At 38.5% G+C, this 21045-nt stretch overlaps 1 protein-coding gene across 2 annotated transcripts in view; it reads left to right on the forward strand.

The window, feature by feature from the left end:
• Nucleotides 1-19852, forward strand: part of Fs (Follistatin) — a 236829-nt gene extending 216977 nt beyond the window's left edge. For both annotated transcript variants that reach the window (XM_083130943.1, XM_083130944.1), the window contains 2 exons: nucleotides 14908-15150; nucleotides 16517-19852. In XM_083130943.1, coding sequence (XP_082987069.1) covers nucleotides 14908-15150; nucleotides 16517-16584 — 311 coding nt within the window. In that variant the 3' untranslated portion in view covers nucleotides 16585-19852. The remainder of the gene's footprint in view (nucleotides 1-14907; nucleotides 15151-16516) is intronic.
• The last annotated feature ends 1193 nt before the right edge of the window (nucleotides 19853-21045 follow it).

Consider the following 21045-nt stretch of genomic DNA (forward strand, 5'->3'; position numbering starts at 1 on the left):
TGCCATCATTATCGTCGACTATGTGAATCAAATGTTCCGTGCGTTCGATTATGTAACCCCCTGTTAGCCTGTTAGTGTAGCAACCATGCGGTAGTTTTACAAGATGACGTGTGAAGGTTAACAGCGTTTTTTTTTTTCAATTTAATTTTCTATGTTTGCCTAACCTAACTGAACCTAACCTAACCTTCCGTGAATGGTTTGTGGATCAATTTTCGCTTAAAAACCTGTGAATAGTTCGTGCGGCATTTTTCGGTTAAGTTTGGAAACACTGCATGTCAGCTGACGATAGAGAACGTGAGTCAAGATTTGCCCACCATATTGTGTGTAACGAAAGCGAATTACCAACGAACAATAAATACTTGTAATGTTAAAAATTATACTTTTTTCAGTGAAAAAAGCAAAATCCCACGTTCAAAAATGTTCCGCTAAGCATAACAGGTAAGTACAAATGTAAATAATTAGGAAATGAACGAGTGAAATGTGTTTTCACTATACCATACTGTTACCATATCTCTACTTACTTTTTTTTTATATAAAATATTTATTGGTTGTGGACAAAGTCCATGCACCAGTTAACAATTTATCTGGTATTATATACATGTATGCACATAATATTTACTCACAATTATTCCTTTCATAATAAATAGTTTCCAAATTTCATTACGCTTTTACAGAATTATATTAGACTTATTAAGATATTTTGTAAGAATATAGATTATCGAGGATGAAGGTGAAGTCAGTAAACAAGGCAGTGTCAGTGGCGCTTGGTTCTCTGTAAGTTTCATAAAGTTTGCATTGAAATATAATGTGGTTTGGAGTTGCAGTATATTCATTGCACAAACAAACTGGTGAAGTGACTAAATTCTTCTTTTAAAGGTGAGCTGCGGCGATAGTGTGATTTAACCTGTAGCGCATTATAGTTGTGAGGGAACTCCGGGAGAGTTGAATCTGTTTAAACCAACATTCCTTTGGAATTCTTTCTTGTATAGAATAGTAGGCCTTACCGCATTGAGTGCCAGTATTTGTCCACAAGCTTTGCCAGTCAGTAAATAGTATTTTTCTAGTGTGTGATTCCAAAACTACGGACGGAATCTTTATTGAAAGCGGCCGTTGGATTGTTTGATTCGCTGCATATTTTGCCAAAGTATCTGCTATATTGTTCCCTTCTATTAAAGAATGTCCAGGTGTCCAAATAAAGTTGATATCATATTCCAATCTCGTTAATTTCAGTGTGAGTATTCTTACGTTAACAATGTACCATTCCGTATGACATGACCATGATGCAAACTTTAAAGAATTTAGCACAGAGGCTGAATCGGTTGCAATTAGAACTGAATTTAACTTCTTCTTTTGTACATAAAGCAATCCCTGTCGTATTGCAAAAGCTTCTGCAGTGTAAATGGACAGATACGATGGCAAAGGAAAAAAATTGAATTCTGCAGAATTATCATAGTAAAATGCTGCTCCTGTTTTTCCAGACGTTGATTTTGAAGCATCTGTATATATGTGATATTCACATTGTAATTTTGAATGTATGTAGTCTTGATATATATTATTTGAAATTGTAGGGATTGTCTTTCTGAAAAAACTACTTGGGTAGGCAGGAAAATGAATTCTCATGGGAGATATCATATTAAAGTAGTCTGTCATGAAGCATGGTGCATTAGGTAAACGAATAATATTAGCTTGAAATTTATTAATGCCCTTATAAGCATAATATAGTATAGGTAATCTGGATTTATATTTTGCTGTACGTCTGTTGAGCATCAAAGAGTCTAACAATTGAAGTTTTGGTATGATCGGAGATGTCGTGTTGGCAATTTTCTTAAGCAAAAATTTGCTCGGAAGATATTTAACTCTAAGTTTGTATGGTGGATCTCCCACTTCTACGAAAGTAGCTTGTTTTGGAGTTCCTTTCCAAAGGCCATAAATCCTGGATTAACTGCTATATTGGATAGAAGATAGCGTGTTAAAAGCCCAACTTAGATTATCATTGTACATAGAGGAACCATACTCTAGTCTTGAGTTTAGCATCTGTTTATGGATCTGATGTAATAATTTAGGATCAGCATCCCACTTTTTCTTAACTGTCAACATTTTTATTATGTTAAACACTTGAGATCCCTTACATTGTGTCAGTTCTACTTGTGACTTCCATTTATGTTTTTCATCTAATATAAGTCCCAAAAATTTATGACTTCTTTGTTGACTAATAGTTTTTCCGTTTATATTTATTGATATGCATGAATGAGATCTCTTCTTATTAAAAACTACCACCGAAGACTTATCTGGATTTACTTCAATTCCATTGATATCACACCATGATGATAATTCATCCAGAGATTTACTTAATTGATGTTTCCACAACAAACGATTTTCACGAAACCCTTACCTTTCCAAAATGTCATTGCTGCCTGCCACAGACCTCCAGATACCAGACCGGAAACGTGAGCGCTTTTATATGGGGTCAACTTTAAGCCAAACATTTCGTAGAGAAGGGGATACCATCATGGCGGCAAGCATACCTTCATATTTCTACTTGTAATAACCATTTTGAAGATTGTGAGCCATTGCACGACACAAGATTGCAATTGCAATTTTTAAGTTTACTAAGAATTATATAACTCTACATATTACACTCCACAAGTGAGTACAAATAATTTCTTCACAAAGATGAAAACTTAACAAGCTCTAATGTGCATCTCCGCCATATTTATAGCCCCAGGATTATGCACGGCTTCAAACAAAAGCTCATAGTTTTCAGTCTTTAATTAGAGGTCTGTGATTTCTTCCGTCATTCCTATTTTGACACTGAACAAGTCCAGTTTCGCGCATGCGCACTTCTGTCCATGGTTTCGGCTAAAGCAGCCAGACTGTAATATTGTTTGTATTGTTTGTATATTACTCACTTGTAATATAAAATTACAATAAATGCATTCCATATCTGCTATATCTGCAAATTCGAAAATTCTGGACCGCTGGTGTTTCCAACTAAAATTATTTGCCACTAAAAGGTCAATTTTTCACTTCACATAAACGTCACTATTCCCATGTCTATTACATTCTGCTCATAGCGCTTATTCATCGCAAATCACAGATGAATAAATTACCAGTCAAGAAACTTCGAATTAGTATCGCGTGATCAGTGGCGCGCCCAAGGCGGGCTTGGTGGGGGTCATAACCCTCCCTTTGGCCCAGTATTCGTATAAAAAAGAATGTCGAAGGCAAAGTAAGGGCTGACTAAGAGTGTACGTAACATCTCCATTTCGAAAATCCTGGCACGTCACTGCAGGTTATAACTTTTAATAACCCTCTGTCCCCAGAAACGGGCATTCTGAAGAAATAAAAAAAAAAACACTGACTTGATCCATTATCGATTTATATATCCCATATGAAGTAAAATACCGATCAAAAATATTGAAAATAATTCCAATAGAAGAAACTTCATAATGTAGTGTGAATGTCTGTTACACTTTTCACGTTATAAGCTATCAAAGTTACGATTGCGCGACTTTTGAAACATGCTGTACCGACAGCAGCAACCACGTGAACGGGATGTGGGAAGCGGTGGGGAATCCCCAGAACAGTGGGAGAAAAAACGACACGAAATAACCAACGTTCGACTCAAATCTGCTCCTGTATTACAGAATGCCTGTGAAGTCAGATAAATCTTGCCCTCCCCCTTCCCCCCTCCAAAAAAAAGTCTTGTCTCCGACGTTCCTTCCTACGTGATTGGTGGTGGAACATCTCATTCTACCCGAGTCTCGGGAGCGAACGACCTTCCGAACGCGAATACTTCCGCACTCCAGTTCACGTAAGTACACTAAAGGCTGCACGCGTCTAGAGTTTTGTCGCCAAGTTTTTGCCTCGATTCTTGCTAATTCGACCTTTGACGACCTACGCAGTCTGGGCGTTTTTGTTTTTCTTCCTCATCCTCGTCATTGAGGAATGTTTTTTTGTTATTATTATTATCTTTCAGGGCTCGTTCACCTGCACGCGTTGAGTTCGTCATGATCGGAAGTGAACTGGAGTTGCTAAAAGAGATCTTGCTCGAATGAGCAGTTCTTAACCCGAATCATTTACTGCGACTTGTATCCATAGACCAGGCATTTTACATTCTTTCCTTACGAGAATTAGCGTAGCGTTAATTTCTATCCCGGTCTAAAAAGCCAGATGTAGCAGTGACGATTGGATTCGATGTGTTGCAGCGAAAATCTGTCTTGTTGAGCTACGGGGTTTAGTTTAGAGTTTAGCGTTAGTTGCTTTTTATGAAAATATATGCCGACCTCCTTGGTGGAGTGTTTACAACAGCGCGCTACGACGCTAGGGGGTCACAGGTTCGGATCCTGGCCATTGCCAGTTTCTGCTCTTTGCGAGTATCTCTTCATAAATTGCATTGCCAAAAGTTGCTTAATAAACAAAATCATTTAATCAATAAATAAATAAAAACTTGGCGTACTATTATAGCCTTCGAAATGAAATCATAAGTACGCCACTGTCTTTTGACACACGTCAGTCACGTTAACTATTTTCTTGCGAAATAATTCAGGCCAGTTAACATTAACCGCCCTTCCCACATTGAAGTCAATGTTTTTTCTACGGTTATTCTCATAGGCGTAACTTTGCAGGGCCAAGGGGACACTTGCCCCCCCAAAATTTTTGGGGTTATTAAAATTTACAACTTGGACCTGAAAAGCAAAGAAAGAAAGGGTATATTTGTTATCTCACAAGTGTAACAGTTATTCGGCAAATAATCCTGGATGTGACGAACACGTCACCACTCATCTTGCCGTATATTATATTCCATCCACTACAAGATGCGGAGATGTGAATTTGAGGCAGTGGTGAGTAACCAATTTTGTAATTTGACATTTACTGTTGCATTTTCGTCAATGCTACTCATTGGAATGAATATTTTCCTAATTGAAATTACCTTTCTAATGAGTTATGCTAAACTTCTGTAGGACCATTGTGTACGAGTTTGCAGGCTTCCCCCCGATGGTGCAGTGGTGATGTCTTGATATCCGATGGAGGCATTTGGTGATTCGGATCCTACTTTAAGGGCCTCCCCGATGGCGTAGTGGTAACGTCGTCGCCTTGTAATCAAGGGGTCCCGGGTTCGATACCCGGTGGAGCCACATGGCACAGTGGTTCGGATCCCTCTTTAAACTGTAGGTCCAGTCCCGATTAGTTTTTCTGTGCATAAAGTGAATAAAAGTGCATAAAATCCTACTTTAAACTGTAGCTCTAGTTGGGATTGGCCCATCTGTGCATAAAGTGAACTTAACAAGTCAAGTACTGAAGTGTGGGCGTGTGTACCGGGTGGCCAGAATTAAAGTTACCGAACTCAGAGCCCGCTGTAGCCTGTTTGAGGCATCTCTGAAATTTGGTGAATCCACTATGCAGACCGTGGGGAAGAGGATGGCGATAAAATAATAGTTCAATTTTCCGCCACCAGGTTGAAATGTACTTCCATGATGGGTTGTAATGATCACGTAAACTGCTCCAATTGTTTATGGATTCGCCTTTACCTTGCACTCTTGCAATAAACGAGAGATTATTTTCTCGCAACTTCCAGCCACTAACAAATGTCTTTCTCATTAATAACTCAGCTAAATCACTTAACGTGATTATTTGTACAACCCTTCAAGGAAGTACAGCGCCACATTTCAACCTGGTGGCGGAAAATTGAACTATTCTTTAAATTTTTTATCGCCATCCTCTTCCCCATGGTCTGCATAATGGATTCACCTAATTTCAGAGTTCTACGATGCCTGAAACAGGCTACAGAGGGCTCTGAATTGGGTAACTTTAATTCTGGCTACCCGGTATGTGAAGAACAATACCATTTTCTGTAGATTAACAATTTCCTATTTTCCTTTAAAAGTCTTGAGAATTTACCCTTTTGCGGGAAATTTCCCGCCTCCTAGAACACTGTTCAAAGGGGTGTGAGAGAGGGGGAGGAGGCGAGTTGGCTATGGTCGTTGGTTTGGAGCCGAACACTGTCGACAGTCCGAGATTCCTCGCAGTTACTGAAGTGTGGCAGCATTCCTTTCTCAGATGACGTCATCGAGAGGTCATGTTCGTGCGTTGGATTGCGAGAAATTGCGGTCTTCTCCGCATCCAGTGATGTCACAGCTGATGGCCAGATGAAATCCGGGCTTTTGTTAATTACGGAAAAGAATAGCCTCCCCCGCTCGGCGGTTCTCGGAACAGGTGAAGAAACCGGATTTGCCCTTGTTCTTCGTGCCGTACGATCGGACTTCCCTTTATCCAGGACAGCAGTCGAAGGTAAAACTTTATCTCTTGAGGTGAAGTCCATCTCCGTGGCTTAGCGGTTAGCCTATCGAGCTGCGAAAAGAGCTCTTGGTTCAATTGTCGAGTAGGGTTAGGCTTCTCCAAATGCGTAGTGGTAACGTCGTCACCTTCGATACCCGTTGGAGTCCTGTCCCGACTAGCCTATCTGTGCATAAAGTGGACTCAAAGCTCAACTCATACACTCATCTACTTAGTGGTTAAGGCTTCCAGCCTTCGAAATCGGATTGAGTTATGAAAAAGGACGAAGTACGAATTTTGACTCCCACAACTCACTGTTTGAAATCCGATAAATTTTATTATTAAAGTCATATACTTTGAAAACCGCGAAACTTACTTTTCGGCAACGTAAAGCGAAATTATCCTTTGATTACCAATTGATTGGACCCAACATCACCAATAGTTTCCAACTACAGCCGTAAAACGCCAAGAATTATTATCAGTAATGACATGTAGGTGCTTGGATTGGATATCATTGTAGTCAGAGGCGTCTCGTGAACGCATGCGGTGCATGCTGCGCAGGCGTCAATTGTGGGAAAAAGGACGACATTCATGAACATTTCTACATTGTAATTTCTTCATATAGGAGAAGTATTTATTTTACACGAGAGCGCTCAACTAAGCTTATATTACATTTCTTGGATCTGAAGTGAAAGAAAGTAATAATTCTTTTCCCACAATTGACGCATGCGTCACTTCAGATCCAAGAAATGTATTATAAGCTTAGTTCAGCGCTCTCGTGTAAAATAAATACTTCTCCTGTATGAAGACATTAGAATGTAGAAACGCTCATGAATGTCGTCGCAGAGCAAGCTGTCCTTTTTCCCACAATTGACGCATGCGTTCACGAGAGGCCTCTGATTGTAGTACTTTCGACTAGCAAATATGCAACACATTATAGTGTCTGAACAACACATAAATGATCAAAAGAGATTGCAAAAGTAAAGTTTTTAGTGTTCTTAATGTGACGAATAAGTTACAAATATGCCATATTGAAATCCTCTGAAGTAATATTTCCGAATTCTACACACACACAAAAATATTACAATGCAAAAACAGTCAACGTTAATAGAAATGGAACAACTAGATCCTGAAATGCTCGCTTCCCTGAAAGGTGTTTTGTGTGTTGCCTAACTCTACGGCGGTGGTAGAAGTTGCCATTGAAAATATGCTATTAAAACCCACTTTTCGCCGTAGAGTTAGGCAACACACATAACGCCTTGCAGAAAAGTGAGTATTTTAGGATCTGGGTATTCCATTATTTATTGCCGATGACTGTACATAACACGGAAGAAAAAGTATGTAGTAAGAAGGATGAGCGATTACTAAACCTAAACTGTATAAGTAGCAGTATTGAATAAACATATGTCTCCTACTCGTATGACGGCGTTATGATTGTCCGTAATTTTGTAATCACTTGTATTTTGGTACAATTGTATTTTTCTTTTATGGTAGCTAGCAGCTTTTACGTTGAGTAATTAGCATTTAAGTAGGCACCTGGGCCATTTCCTCCCCGATGGCATAATCAAGGGGTCCCAGGTTCGATACCCGCTGGAGGCACACAACACAGTGGTTCGGATCCCACTTTAAACTGTATATCCAGTTACAATTAGCCTATATGTTCATAAAGTGGACTTGAAACTCAAACTACCATGCCCTCTCCAATTATGTCTTATTGTATGTTGATTTTTTTAAGTGTTCTACAATCTCTAATTTCAGACCCCCCCCCCCCTAAGTTCCAGTTGATCGATCCATCTTATTTGTTCCTTCCATTTTCTAAATTCCCGTTCTGCACTTCTTCAAACACGATGAATCCAATTATTCTTTCTTTTTTTTCCATCAATTATTCTTAGTATTGTAATGTTACTCGTCCACTTAACAGTCTCATTCTCATCTGTTTCTAAATCTCAAATCATCTAGCCTTTGTTTCTCCATGTCTGATAAGTACTATACAATAGCTTACTTCACACCTAACACTTTGTTGGAAATACCAGAAAAGATTTATAAGCGCGACTAAGTCAACTGTATAATCACCTTTCAGTGTGGCCAGGTGAAATCATTCGAATGAGGATACCAAATAACACTGTCCAGGCATTCGTGAATGTATAGCTTCGAAAAATCCTAGTTCAACTTCAACATTTGATGGTGAAAAATGACATTTTCGGACCACAACTGACATAAAAATTACTTCTAATTTATCATGGAGTCTGCTCACACGGGTAAATTTGTTGCATGAAGGACAAGGCGGACACAGTGTGGCCGAGTCGAGTTGGAATCTTACAACGACCTCCACCGAATCGCTGTATTCTGTAGCTCCTGGCGCGCTTCTTCGTTTATCTCATTTCTTCATCTTCTGATCTACTATATTCATCTGTACATGAAGAGGCAAGTGATAGAATGGAAAAAGAAATATTAGTGTTGCCAGCTAACGAAGTAGAAACGTCACCGAGGTGCTCCTTGTCGTTTGATCTTCTCAAGTTCGCATTGCATACGCAACAAATGTACGTATATGTCTCCAGGCTAGATGCCTGAGGCACACAATCGCTACCTCTCTAATTAAGAACTTTATTGCATATAGGCTGAAGTGGAAATTAAAAATAAATAAAACGCCATTAGATCATTATCTTTCAGTTACAGTCGCTGGAGCTTCGGTAGCCTCAAACTGCGCTTTCAAACCATTTAAAACCAACAAATTAGAATGTAAATACCAGGATGGGAGTTGTCTGTGTTGGTTTTATGTTTTTTCAGTGGGCTGAGGGAAGTATGTCGAATTTTTGAAATAATAATAATAATAATAATAATAATAATATAAACGTCGATTTTTTTATGTCTTGATTTTCATCTACTTTTGTTAAATTTCTCGCCAGAATGTCACATTGAGTGACACTTTCCTATTTAACTGGACAGTGACAGTCGCATGCTACATGTTGTCTGAATGCTGTATTACAATTCAGTTGGTATTGCATTTAGTAGAGAGATTAGTTAGATTTCAGTTAAGGTACGTTTAGTTATATCTGCATAAGGAACTTCGATGAAAACTTCCTTTTGTCCATGGAAGATTATGTATTTTGTGAATATCTGACTAGCGGAATCGAGACTATATATTCATACAGCATATCTTCCCCTACTAATTGTCTTTAGAAGGAATTTACTCAGAATGTTTCAACTGAAAGAGTGATTGATTGATTGATTTGCTTTATTTCACTTCGCTTCTTGTGCCACTTTTGGCTAATTTGCGAAGATGGGGATGAGTGATGATATGATGAAATTGATGAATTGACACACACAAACATCCAAGCCCAGGCCGGGATTCGAACCCGGGACCCCTGGCGTCGTAGCGCGATGTGCTATCCATTCCGCCACGGGGGTCGGCTCAACTGAAAGAGTGTCTAGTTCAGCTAGATAAATCAGTAAATTCAATGACCAACCCTACTTTCTGAATTTTCCTTTACAGGCTCTGCAATAATCCATATTAGAAACGAGATACGTGCCTAGATCCTTACCAGATCGTACGGTCATTCCCAATAGAAAATTAAATATGCATCGTGGGACCACAGGCAAAAGGATCTGCGCATAACCGCGTCTCCTGTCCATCGTAAAGTAATCGCGCGCCGAGGGGAGGCGTAGCTCCTTCCTTATGGCCAGAGTTGAACGGTTGGAGGGGAGATGCGCGAAGGCTTTTTGGCCGAATCTTTTGTTTGTGGTCGCTCTACACTTAGATCCTGAAATACATACTTCCCTGCCAAGCGTTATGTGTGTTGCCTAACTCGACGGCGCTCAGCGCTCTGTAGCAAGTCTTCGAAAGAATGTTCGACCATCTCGGTAGATTTAGGCAACACACATATATAATTGGTTTGAGTTGGTGTTTTAAGTCCACTTTATGCACAGAACGGCTAATCGGGACTGGACCTACAGTTTAAAGTGGGATCCGAACCACTTGTGCCTCCACCGGGTATCGAACCCGGGACCCCTCGATTACAAGGTAATGACGCTACCACTGCGCCATGGGGGAGGCACACACATATATAATAACTCCATACAGGCAAGCTAGACTTTCAAGATTTTTATGCTGATGACGGTACATTTCTAAATTCATTTCTAGCCGGGGAAATATTTGTGCTGCCATAATTATTTTTTATTTATCAATAATTATCAGTATTAAAAGTTAAATGTATGGTACAGATGTTACAATTGCACGTACCGTTGGCATGTATAAAAACTTGGCGAAAAATGGTATTCCTGAAACTATAAGATATTTTTCTGGAACTTCACTTTTATTTAATGTGCCAAATACATTTATTACGCTTCGTTGCTATTGGTATGGCAATGAAACATTTTTTTTTGTGAAAATTTGTTTGAAGTCCACTTTATGCTCAATAGGCCAATCGGGACTAGACGTACAGTATCGTGTGAAATCCGAACCACAGTGCAATGTGCCTCCACCGGGAATTGAACCCGGCGTAGAAATAGATGCATAACAGTATACATTTGATGTTTGCCTTCTACTTCCGTATTGTACGCCTACCCAGAGCGGCATTTTCATTCGAACTGACATTTTTTGTTTTATTTTTAAATATTGAAAAGTATTTTTATTATATATGGAACGCATGCGCAGTTAACAATGATATGGTTGAAAAAAGAAATAACAGACACGAAACATGGCTCTCACAAATGTTCTTTTAGGATAAGCCCTTGAACTAACTTAAATAGAAAGAAACAACATTAATGCATTTCTATGTTAGTTAAGTTGTGAAAATATTCTGGAGTTGGCAACACTACAATGATGTGGCCAACGACCTTGGCCGGGGATCCCCACATGAAATTCCCTCTCGCCGCCTCCGCATGGTTGCGGCTGGGGGGAGGGGAGGGCAAGGCAAGGAAACGTCCTTCCGTCGGACCAAGGCAAAGATGGTGTCTCTGGCTAGGTGTGGTGGTACTTACAAGAGGGAAGAGGGGAGCCCGAGCCCCGTTCGTGTTTTTCCCACTCATCTTCTGGCGCTGGTGGATTACGTCTGGAAAAAAAAAACTGCTCGCCTAAGGTAGCTTGTTTCTTTCCCTCGAGGGAGAAAGAAACTCATGCAGGAAGAGCAATACCATGAAATATAATCTACGTAACCAAACAAATGCAACACCCTCTTCGTATTCAATAGCCAACAACGGGTTCTTAGAGATTCTTGCTTCTTCGAGTTCTGTTCCCCAACAGCAACCATGACTCCTAACGATAATATTGCTAAAATAGTTAATAGAACATGTTGCTGCAAGTACTTTATTTTCTCTTGCATTCTTAAGTTACTGTTATACATACACATACAGGGTGACCATAAGGTCTTGAACCAATGGGAGAATTGATTAACAGCACATTTTCTTAATATTTGATCTGGAAAATCTCCAGGAAAGGACCAAGGAAGCCAGTAACACACGGTCGACCGCAGAGGATTGAGTTATCACACGTGCGTGTGTTTGGAACACGCACACCATCTAATCGCAATGTGTGAATTGGAGGGAGGGCTTGCCGGAGATTCCCCCTCGCAAACAAATATATCCCTGACAAAAGAAAATTAGTTTTATCCCTGCCAGGAATGTTTTTAATCCCCCTCAAAGAAAATTGAATTGAAAGCATAACCAGCCTTGTGTATTAGAAGGGGGCACCTTTCTGAAACTGACAAACCTCACTGAGTCGAGACAAGAACAGGCTGTTTTCCCACCTACGTTTTCATGGCATAGTGCCGATATTTTACACGTATTAAAGTGTTCACAGGCACGAATTTACAACGTAAAACATCGAACAGAATACAAAAAATACAGAATTATTGCATTTGTTACGTTCTCTCGATCAGGAGAAATCAGCACATCTTACCCTTTCTTAGTACATACAGAATTCTTAACATGTCTAGGCGACGTCTTCTGCGTCAATGTTCTACAATATATAAGGTACCTAGCTATCTCACGAGAAACTGACATTTAGAAATTCCACACATCCATACAATACTAGAGGTCGGCGAAAAATCGACATTCCCCGCCACACTGCTGTCAGTTTCGAAGGCTCCTTCTCCCTCTGGTCTGCAAAGGTTTGGAATTCTCTTCCCGATTGTTTCTTTTGCTACAACACCCAAAAATGTCAAAGAACAAGTCTTATTATTTTTATTGCAAAGACAACAATTGAGCATTTGCTCATACGGATAAGCAACAAGAATCAAGTAAAGTAAAAACATGTATTTTGCAAACACTTATCTGACACAACGAATATTTCAATCTGTGTGCATGCTATTTTAGTCTCAATTTGGAAATTGCGTATGTACATGTGCATATGTGTGTGCGTGTGTGTGTTAATGTATCTGTCATTGCATTCTCTTCAAATTTTATTATTTTTCATTTATGTCTAATTCATTCATGTTATGTTGTATATTTGATTTCAGTATTATAAATATATGTATTGTAACTTTTAATCTCGCTCTGTAGCAAATAAAAATACTTTTCAATTCAATTCAATTCAACTTGTAGGCAGATTAGAAGGACGTTGAATTTGAACTTGGCAATAGAAATTTGGCCAATTTTTCGGTGTTATTAATTCGGTGTATGAATTTGATTGTCTTAGATGTAAATATAATAAGTGTTTCTAAATTATGTGTAATGGCTATCATAAGATTTAATTACCTAGATTAGAACCAATGTTCTAAGGTACTTAGGCAATCGTTAGTTTACTGACTGGTAACTACAAATTTGCATACCCCCCCTCCAAAAAAAAACTAGCTCCCAAAATAAAATCACAAATACACCACTGGTCGGCATCCCCTCCAAAGCAAAAAGCTTAATTTGAACAGTAATGTTACGTTTGGTCAGGAAACATATCACATTATCTCGGCAACCACAAGTGCTGGGGGAATGGTATTCCTCAGGTAGCTAAACATCCCCCCAGCTATCAATCTCATCGTCACCATGTTAAACCATAGGAACTTCCTCCCAGCTAACCTCAAGGCTCAGCTAAACATTCTTCCAGTTAATTTTTTTCACTTTAAGCACTGGTAACCACATCGTACCTTCTAACTTCCGACGAAAGACAACCGAAGGGAGAAGGGGGCATGTGTAATGGGCACCATGGCCACTGGACTTCAATACCATGTTGTGTCCATATGTGTGTGCATGTTACATTTCAAAAAGTAACGACTAACAGTTACCGTTGCTCGAAACTGTTACTTCCAAACGTGCTCCCGAATTTGCAAACGCGCCGTTACGTTGTTCCCCGTCGCTTTCCTGTACCGCCGAAGTCGTTCGAAACGAAAAGCTCCTTAGTAATACAGTTGCCACTTTTCCCGGCAGGTGTCAGTTCAAAGGTCAAGCACCGCTCTCTGGGGCGGAGGCGTACGATGCGAAAGCAGAAGGCGGACAACAAGCATCGTAATGTTTTGAACCTATTTAATAATTAAGCTGAGAATGTAACAAGTGATTTCTTGTTTTAATACTGCTATCCATAAAATGTTCAAGTAGCACTAAGATTTACATCGTCTATTCAATATACGTTGCCTGTACAAAGTAAAAGTTCCAATATGGCTGCCGAGCTTAGCGCTACAGAGCGTTGTAACATACACTTGTTGCATCGTATGAGAACCAGGGGAACGTAACTCTAAAAATGCTGTTTTGTTTAAATACACTCTGAAGAGCTCTTGGAGTCAAATCGACATATCTTCATGTCTAATCGTTAGAGGTAAGCTGGAGTTACGTATCTCCAATTTACTGACTCTTTTTCAAGGTTGGTTTACATTGGTCGAGTGCCGGCCCCTGTGGCGGAGTGGTTAGCACATCGCGATACGACGCTAGGGGTTCGAATCCTGGCCTGGGCATGGATGTTTGTGAGTGTCCATTCATCAATTACATCATATCATCCCCCATTCCCATCTTCGCAAATTAGCAAAAGTCGCACAAAAAGCCTGCGACGCCAAGGGTCCCGGGTTCGAATCCCGCTCGGGCTTGGTTGTTTGTGAATGTCCATTCATCAATTTCATCATTTCAGCACTCATCCCCATCTTCGTAAATTAGCCAAGAGGTACAAAACACGAAGTAAAATAAACTAAATCAATCAATCACACAAAAAGCGAAGGAAAATAAAGCAAATCAATTCAAATCAAATCAAACATTGGTCGAGTGGGCGGAAGAGTTACTGGGCTGAGAATACATTATTTCCTCTATCCTGTAAATTTAATAAATTGGAGTTGAGTCCCTCTGGTTCTCACACGACGAACTCTCCTCGCAAACTTCACCTATGCTGTGGATTCGGACTCCAGGGAGGAAAGCGGAGTTTTAGGCATCAGAAACTGTATTCGGACACGGCGTATTAAAAGGAACCCCATAATTTTTTTTTGTGTTAGAATCATCAATACTTTCGCATCCTGTAATATTGTTGTTTCTCCTGAATCATCATGTACATGCCTTTCTTTTACCCCCTTTTCTCAAGGACTTCCATTGCATCATTAACTGAATTATCTAAAATATTTGAATTGTTTTGTTGTCTTGTTGTATTTTCAGGGACATTGTGAATCATTGTGATTTCTGTAAGTGTGGCATTATGTCTGATATGCACTTCTCCTTCTTTTACAGGGTTAGCCACATGTGGCACAGTCCGTTGTCGAGAAAAACAATCTTGTTTAACAGACTTCCAAACTGGCAGTCCACGCTGTGTCACATGCAGTTACCGGTGTCGACGCTCACGGGCCAGCATGGGAGGCCCAATATGTGGCACCAACAACCGAACGTATGAGTCTTGGTGCCACATGTTGAAAGACGCCTGTGCCACAGGCTACGTTATCGACACAAAGTACCCTGGATCCTGTGAACTAGGAGGTAATATATGTGACTATAAGAGTTGTAAACGCAGACCTTTCAAAATGTAACCATCATCTTTATTTTTTAGACAAAATTTTTACGTAAAATATTTCCCACAAGATATCACTTTAAGTACTCGTATATACAGTAGAGAAACCAGAAGGGAAATAAGACTGGCAGATGAGAGTTACACAATTATTCTCTAAAGTGTGAAAGTCAGAACATAAATGTTATATAATAATGAATGCATTAAATATATTGAAAGGAGGGTGGGAATATATTCCTGTTTTAGGAATGCCACTGACAATAACAAAAAAGTATAAATGAATACAAGTTGTATGTAATAATAATAATAATAATAATAATAATGAGCTCTTTATGTACCGAAGGAGTGGAATGGCAATTATCAATTCCTATGTTATATACGGGTCCTCCTATTTCCTTTGGGTGCCTGACGACGGCACACTTGGCGGCCGCCTGGACGTCAACTCCCGTCAAATCACGTGCGATATCTCCACTATGGAAACCGCTAGCTTCGAAATGACTTCAAGTTCTCAGAATTATACAAGTAGTTACAATTACATTCAAAATAAGCATGTTAATTGTGATGTTGGTGTCATGGGAATGTCATGGGGATGTTGGAAATTTTCATGGATTGGGCACTGAAAAAGCTGTTATCTTCGAAAGAAGCACTTGTGACTAAAACAGTCACAAAAGAATTATGAGCACCAAAGGGAATTACTCCATTTAATCCAATACAAGTACACTATACCTGTGAAACATGAATACCACTCACTCAGGCATAGTGGTTCGGATCCCACTGTAAATTGTAGGTCCAGTCCCGATTAGCCTTACTGTGCATAAAGTAGACTTAAAACACCAACTCAATCAATCAATCAATACCACTCAGAAATGTCACGAGACGGTTTTTAAACATAAACATCTACATTATCTGGCCAAGGAACAAGAAAAGGCATTTTATGGTAAATCGTTAGCCTATTATTGCATAACATTTGAAACAAATCTCCAGGATCAGCCTACAAATTTCCTAAAACCATGCCAAAAAACGAGTGGATGCACGAGGACAACATTTCCAACATCCCCCGTGACAATTAGCGTGCTTAGTTTGATTGTATTTGTAACTGTAATTCTGAGAACTTGAAGTCATTTCGAAGCTAGCGGTTCCCATAGCGGAGATATCGCATGCGATATGACGGGAGTTGGCATCCGGGCGGCCGCCAAGCGTGCCACCGTCAGGCGGCCAAAGGGGAAAGGAGGACCTTGTATATATTTCACTGTCTTATTCTAAAATCCTTGTTTTTGAGTTTTTCCTGTACAATAATTTATTATTTCACAGCATGATAATCTATATTTTATTTTTCAGATTCCTCGACAGTACCTAACACTGTACTCATGGCAGGCAGTGATTTTGATGATGTTCACTTCTTGTAGCCAAGCTCTCTAAGAAAAACATTGTGAATCTCTTCAGTCATGCTTTTGTGCTGTGTGTGTGATGTGGTGTAATATAATGTGATCGTGATTTTCATGTACTGTGCATTGAAACATTTGGTGTAATTATTTTTTTCCCTCCACACACGACAATTACCATACATTGTGAATTGGTATCCTTTATTGTGCGGACACGAGTGGTGCACAAATATCTTCCATTTAGACAGTGAGGCAATTGAAACGGAAGGAAGGTTACCAACATCACTGCCATTTGAGGACAGTGAATAATATACTCTGTTTTGTTGTCATTTGTGATCGTGGTAACTGTGTTTATTGTGTGTGTCTCTTATGCGAGATGCTATTGATCAACATGTTTGTTGTACTAAATATTATGTTGCCTTAGGTAGTCCTTGTGCTGTTTTTATCTGCAGAGCAGTCTAAGTCACCCCACATCATTAAAATACTCATGTTGTGATGCTGATGACAGTGAAAATTACTTGCAGAATATTAGACTTTTTTGTACGGGTCAAAAGAAGTTGGATTATGTTGCCATTAAACAGTCCTCTTTTTCACGTGAGTGTACCATGGCATGATCATGATTCTTTTCGTGTGTGTAAGAAAAATCTTGTTTCTTCGTGGAGATTATGGGGGTTGACTGACAAATGCATTTCATTACTTTTTTTTTAAAGTGGGTGTTCATTGTTCTTAGCAACAGCATTTTAATTAATAAAACTTAGAAATGTTTTAGTAAAAGTGAATTGAATTTAATTTAAATGTGTCCATTGTGTTAGTGTTGTAGATACTGTGTGCTGTACTTGCCAACTAAACAGGCATCCAATCACAAATCTATTTGCAGTGATGGCCTTCTTGCTGATGTAGTTTACAGTAATAAATACACATTAAATATGAAACAACATTTGTCATGAGACAATCAGGATCTGTATCATGTTTGCTGATAATAAGTAGAGAGAAAAATACTGGGAAAAAAAGACAATTACTTACCCCACACATTTTCTTCAACTTGTACAGATACAGAAAGTCATATCTGTAAACTTAATTTATTTATAAAATACTAATGAATTGTCAGTAATATTAAGTACCTGTTCCTTCCTGAATAATATATGGTGAATGAATGTGTTCCTAGTGGAGAAAGTCACATGTAACATTGATGTGGCTTTTTCTTATTTATTACTTAACAAGGAGGTGGGACAGATTGTGTGTCATTACTTTTTTTTTTGTTATAGAAATGCCTCTCCTCGTATTCTTAATTTAGAGCTCTATCTTTTGCAGTAATTGTAGTCATTTTTCAATGAAATTTCTTAAACAGTCAAAATATTGTTCTGAAATTCTTTTCCTAAAAGTTTCAGTATTAAGTACGATCTCAATTTTTAAGATGAGTATTTTTTTAAAGCATATTGGTAAACTTAAGCTATATGTATTATAGCTTTAAATCCTTGCTGCTTCATGACTTTCTCTCGATATAATAAATTGTGATAATCTCACTATGTTGTAATGTACACTTGTGTATATATAAAGGTATGTAGTTGAAAAGCCCATCTCTTAGATCTTAATAAGTGACTTCTTTTTATGTGTTGGGTGTTGCTATGTTCTTTATCTTACTGTGGATGATGTTTAAGTATTCAAAATAATATTTCGACAATGCCTCATTTAACAATTGGCATGAGGTAACAAGGTAATTGTGGATCTATGTGAATGAAGAAAATTTTCATCTCCTTGTACATAGGGTTGCTATATTTCATAAGCAAAAATCTGGAACACTGCTGACTGGATGCCCATTGGGGAGGGAGCCTGGACAAGGAAAAGTAGTATGTATGTACGACATAATTATTATGGACTGTACACTTAAACTGTTGTAGGGTTCCAAAGATGGTAACGCATTTCAGCTTCAAGGATGCGGAGGAAAATGAAAACACCATATTTTAGCCTAATTTTAGAAGACACTTTTTTTTTGCAACGAAGGTCACAAGAGATCAAGATTTAAAAAAAAAAATCAGGAAACTATTTTGTATTTACATAATAGATTAATGTATAGCAATGTAATTAATAAATAATGAAAGCTTACATTAAGTAGACGTTGATAGACTTCTGCTCCTTCATCTTTTTTTCCTGCATAGCTATATTTTTGCTGTCGATTATTTCAAGCAAAGATTTCTGTTTTTGGAATGTTAATTTATGATACTTGGTACACAAGATTAGATGGTATATCAAGAGTATTTCCGCATAGTGTAAGGAGCTAGAACATTTAGCACAATGTCCCTGGATTCTCTTCTTACAAACAATTCTCTAACAATTTCTGAAGTACAATTAAATTGAAAGTATGATTATGCCTGACTGCGAACGTGGCCTCACTAGCAGCTAGTTTTCAGATCGTTTAACCTTTCTAAAAAAGTTGGTAAGCTTTTGCAACTTAAGAACAGCTTCATAGATCTAATATGGTCTGTGATGTCATGACCTACAGAAAACACAGCACTGCACTTGGAACACACCACTGTCTCATTCTTATTTTCTTTACACTTCTTAGCAAACAGAAATTCACTTCAAAGTCTATCAGTACACTTACACTGGTACCATAATGAACTAAGCTTTTATCTCACAATGTCGAAACTTTATTTGGAAACTGTGGACCTAACATATAGGCACTTGAGCACTGACTGCTTACAGTAAGCAGCTTACTATTTTCGTTTCACAATCTTAACTGAAATTCAGCACTGCAAACAGAAGGAAAAGAAAGTATTATTATTAAGTGAATTAAGTGGAGCCATTGTCAAGTCAATGATCTCTGCAGCACATTCTTCTAACTCTATTACTCTTGTATTATTGAGAGTGAACAGTTCAATGTGTAGTTAGATTGTTGTTATAAAATGATTATTTTAAAATTAAATCCACACATTAAAAATAGAAATAATGTTCAGTGGAGTATAGCCTTAATCATTTCTGCTTTCGCACCCGATTCTAACACATTGGTGCATCCTGAAGAAACTTCAGGACACTGGGACAAATTATATCATTCTGGGACTGTCAAAGAAAATCTTGGGAAGTATAGCAACCCTACCTGTACAAGAACATAGTTTGTACATAGGATAACTGAAATATAAGAACATGTAAGTTATGCATGGTGCAATGAAAAATTTTAAATTAGTTGCTTGTGTCTTTATTCAGTGTTCTTACAGTTTGTAACATACAAATCATTTGTAGAATCCTCTTGGAGACTGTATTCTGAAAGTTATATTTATGTTGAAATAAATGATAGGCAAACTACACATTTTTTTCTGTAGTATTAAGCATTGGATATTGAGGTTTGTTGTTGGTGCATTCACTTTTTTTGTGGTAAAAAATGATAGTGATGGCGTATCTTGTTTGGAAATTTGACCACCAAAGTTCTACGAATAAATCAGGTTGTGTAAATAGGGCTACAGATATTAGTATGTATTCTAAAACACTGTAGGATGTTATTTTTTTTCTTCAAGTTTCCCATTCTTTCACTCATTGTCACTGATTAACAAAATTAAATTACTTGCCACCATAAAAAAAAGCCAATCAAAAATATAATTATTATTTTTGTTATTGTATTCAGAGAGAGCAACATTGAACCTCACTGCCTAACATTCTCACCAGTGCACAGTAGTCCAAAATGCCTCAAAACCTGGACAAAAAGAGATGAATGTATGTAAGAACAGAGGCCCAATTTCCAGTGCAAATGAAAAAAAATACACTAATGGTATGATATTCCAAATGTCTCAGCTGTAGGCTAATGCATTTGATAGACACAGGTTGCCTAATTTGTATTTTATGTTAAAATCTGTCATTGTATGCTTATGTAATGGTCAATACCTCCATTGATCACCCTGATCTCATCACTCCTGGCCATGAATTACACTGAGAGCAAAAAGTTGCTAATTTCATTAGTGCTTCACTTCTATACTGGTGTGTGATTATTTCTTACCTATTGACGTTTCTGTACTTGTCACAATGATTTATTTCAAGTAGGGTCACCCGAAGGTGTGATTTTTATAAATTAAATTTTACTGATACCTACAAAAAGTTTCACGTTTGATTCCGATTCCTATACAGGTTCTCTGTGAACATATGGCAAACCTGAACCTGCACCAGTGGCGGCGATTGGGTTATAAAAGGGGGGGGGGGCAAGCTGATAAAACTGGGGGGCAAGGACAGTTTATTCCCCCTTTGTATATAAGGTTTAGCATAGTGAGGGGGCAAAACTGGCAAAAGGTTGGGGAGGCGGCAACTGCCCTCCTTCGCCCCCCTAATCGTCGCCACTGACTGCACCTACAGTTTTTACACCTATGAAAGTGGCAGTTCTAAAACGAGATCAAGCTCATTGCTCACTGAGAAGCAAAATGTGAAGCTTACTCTAGGTTAAGTCCTGCCATAAATTTAATTTGTCTAATTCTACTTAACACCCTGGGTGAACGGCATGACCCT

This window comes from Lepisma saccharinum, chromosome 11, assembly GCF_977018435.1.
Source record: "Lepisma saccharinum chromosome 11, izLepSacc3.1, whole genome shotgun sequence".
In the NCBI taxonomy this organism is placed as follows: Eukaryota; Metazoa; Arthropoda; class Insecta; order Zygentoma; family Lepismatidae; genus Lepisma; species Lepisma saccharinum.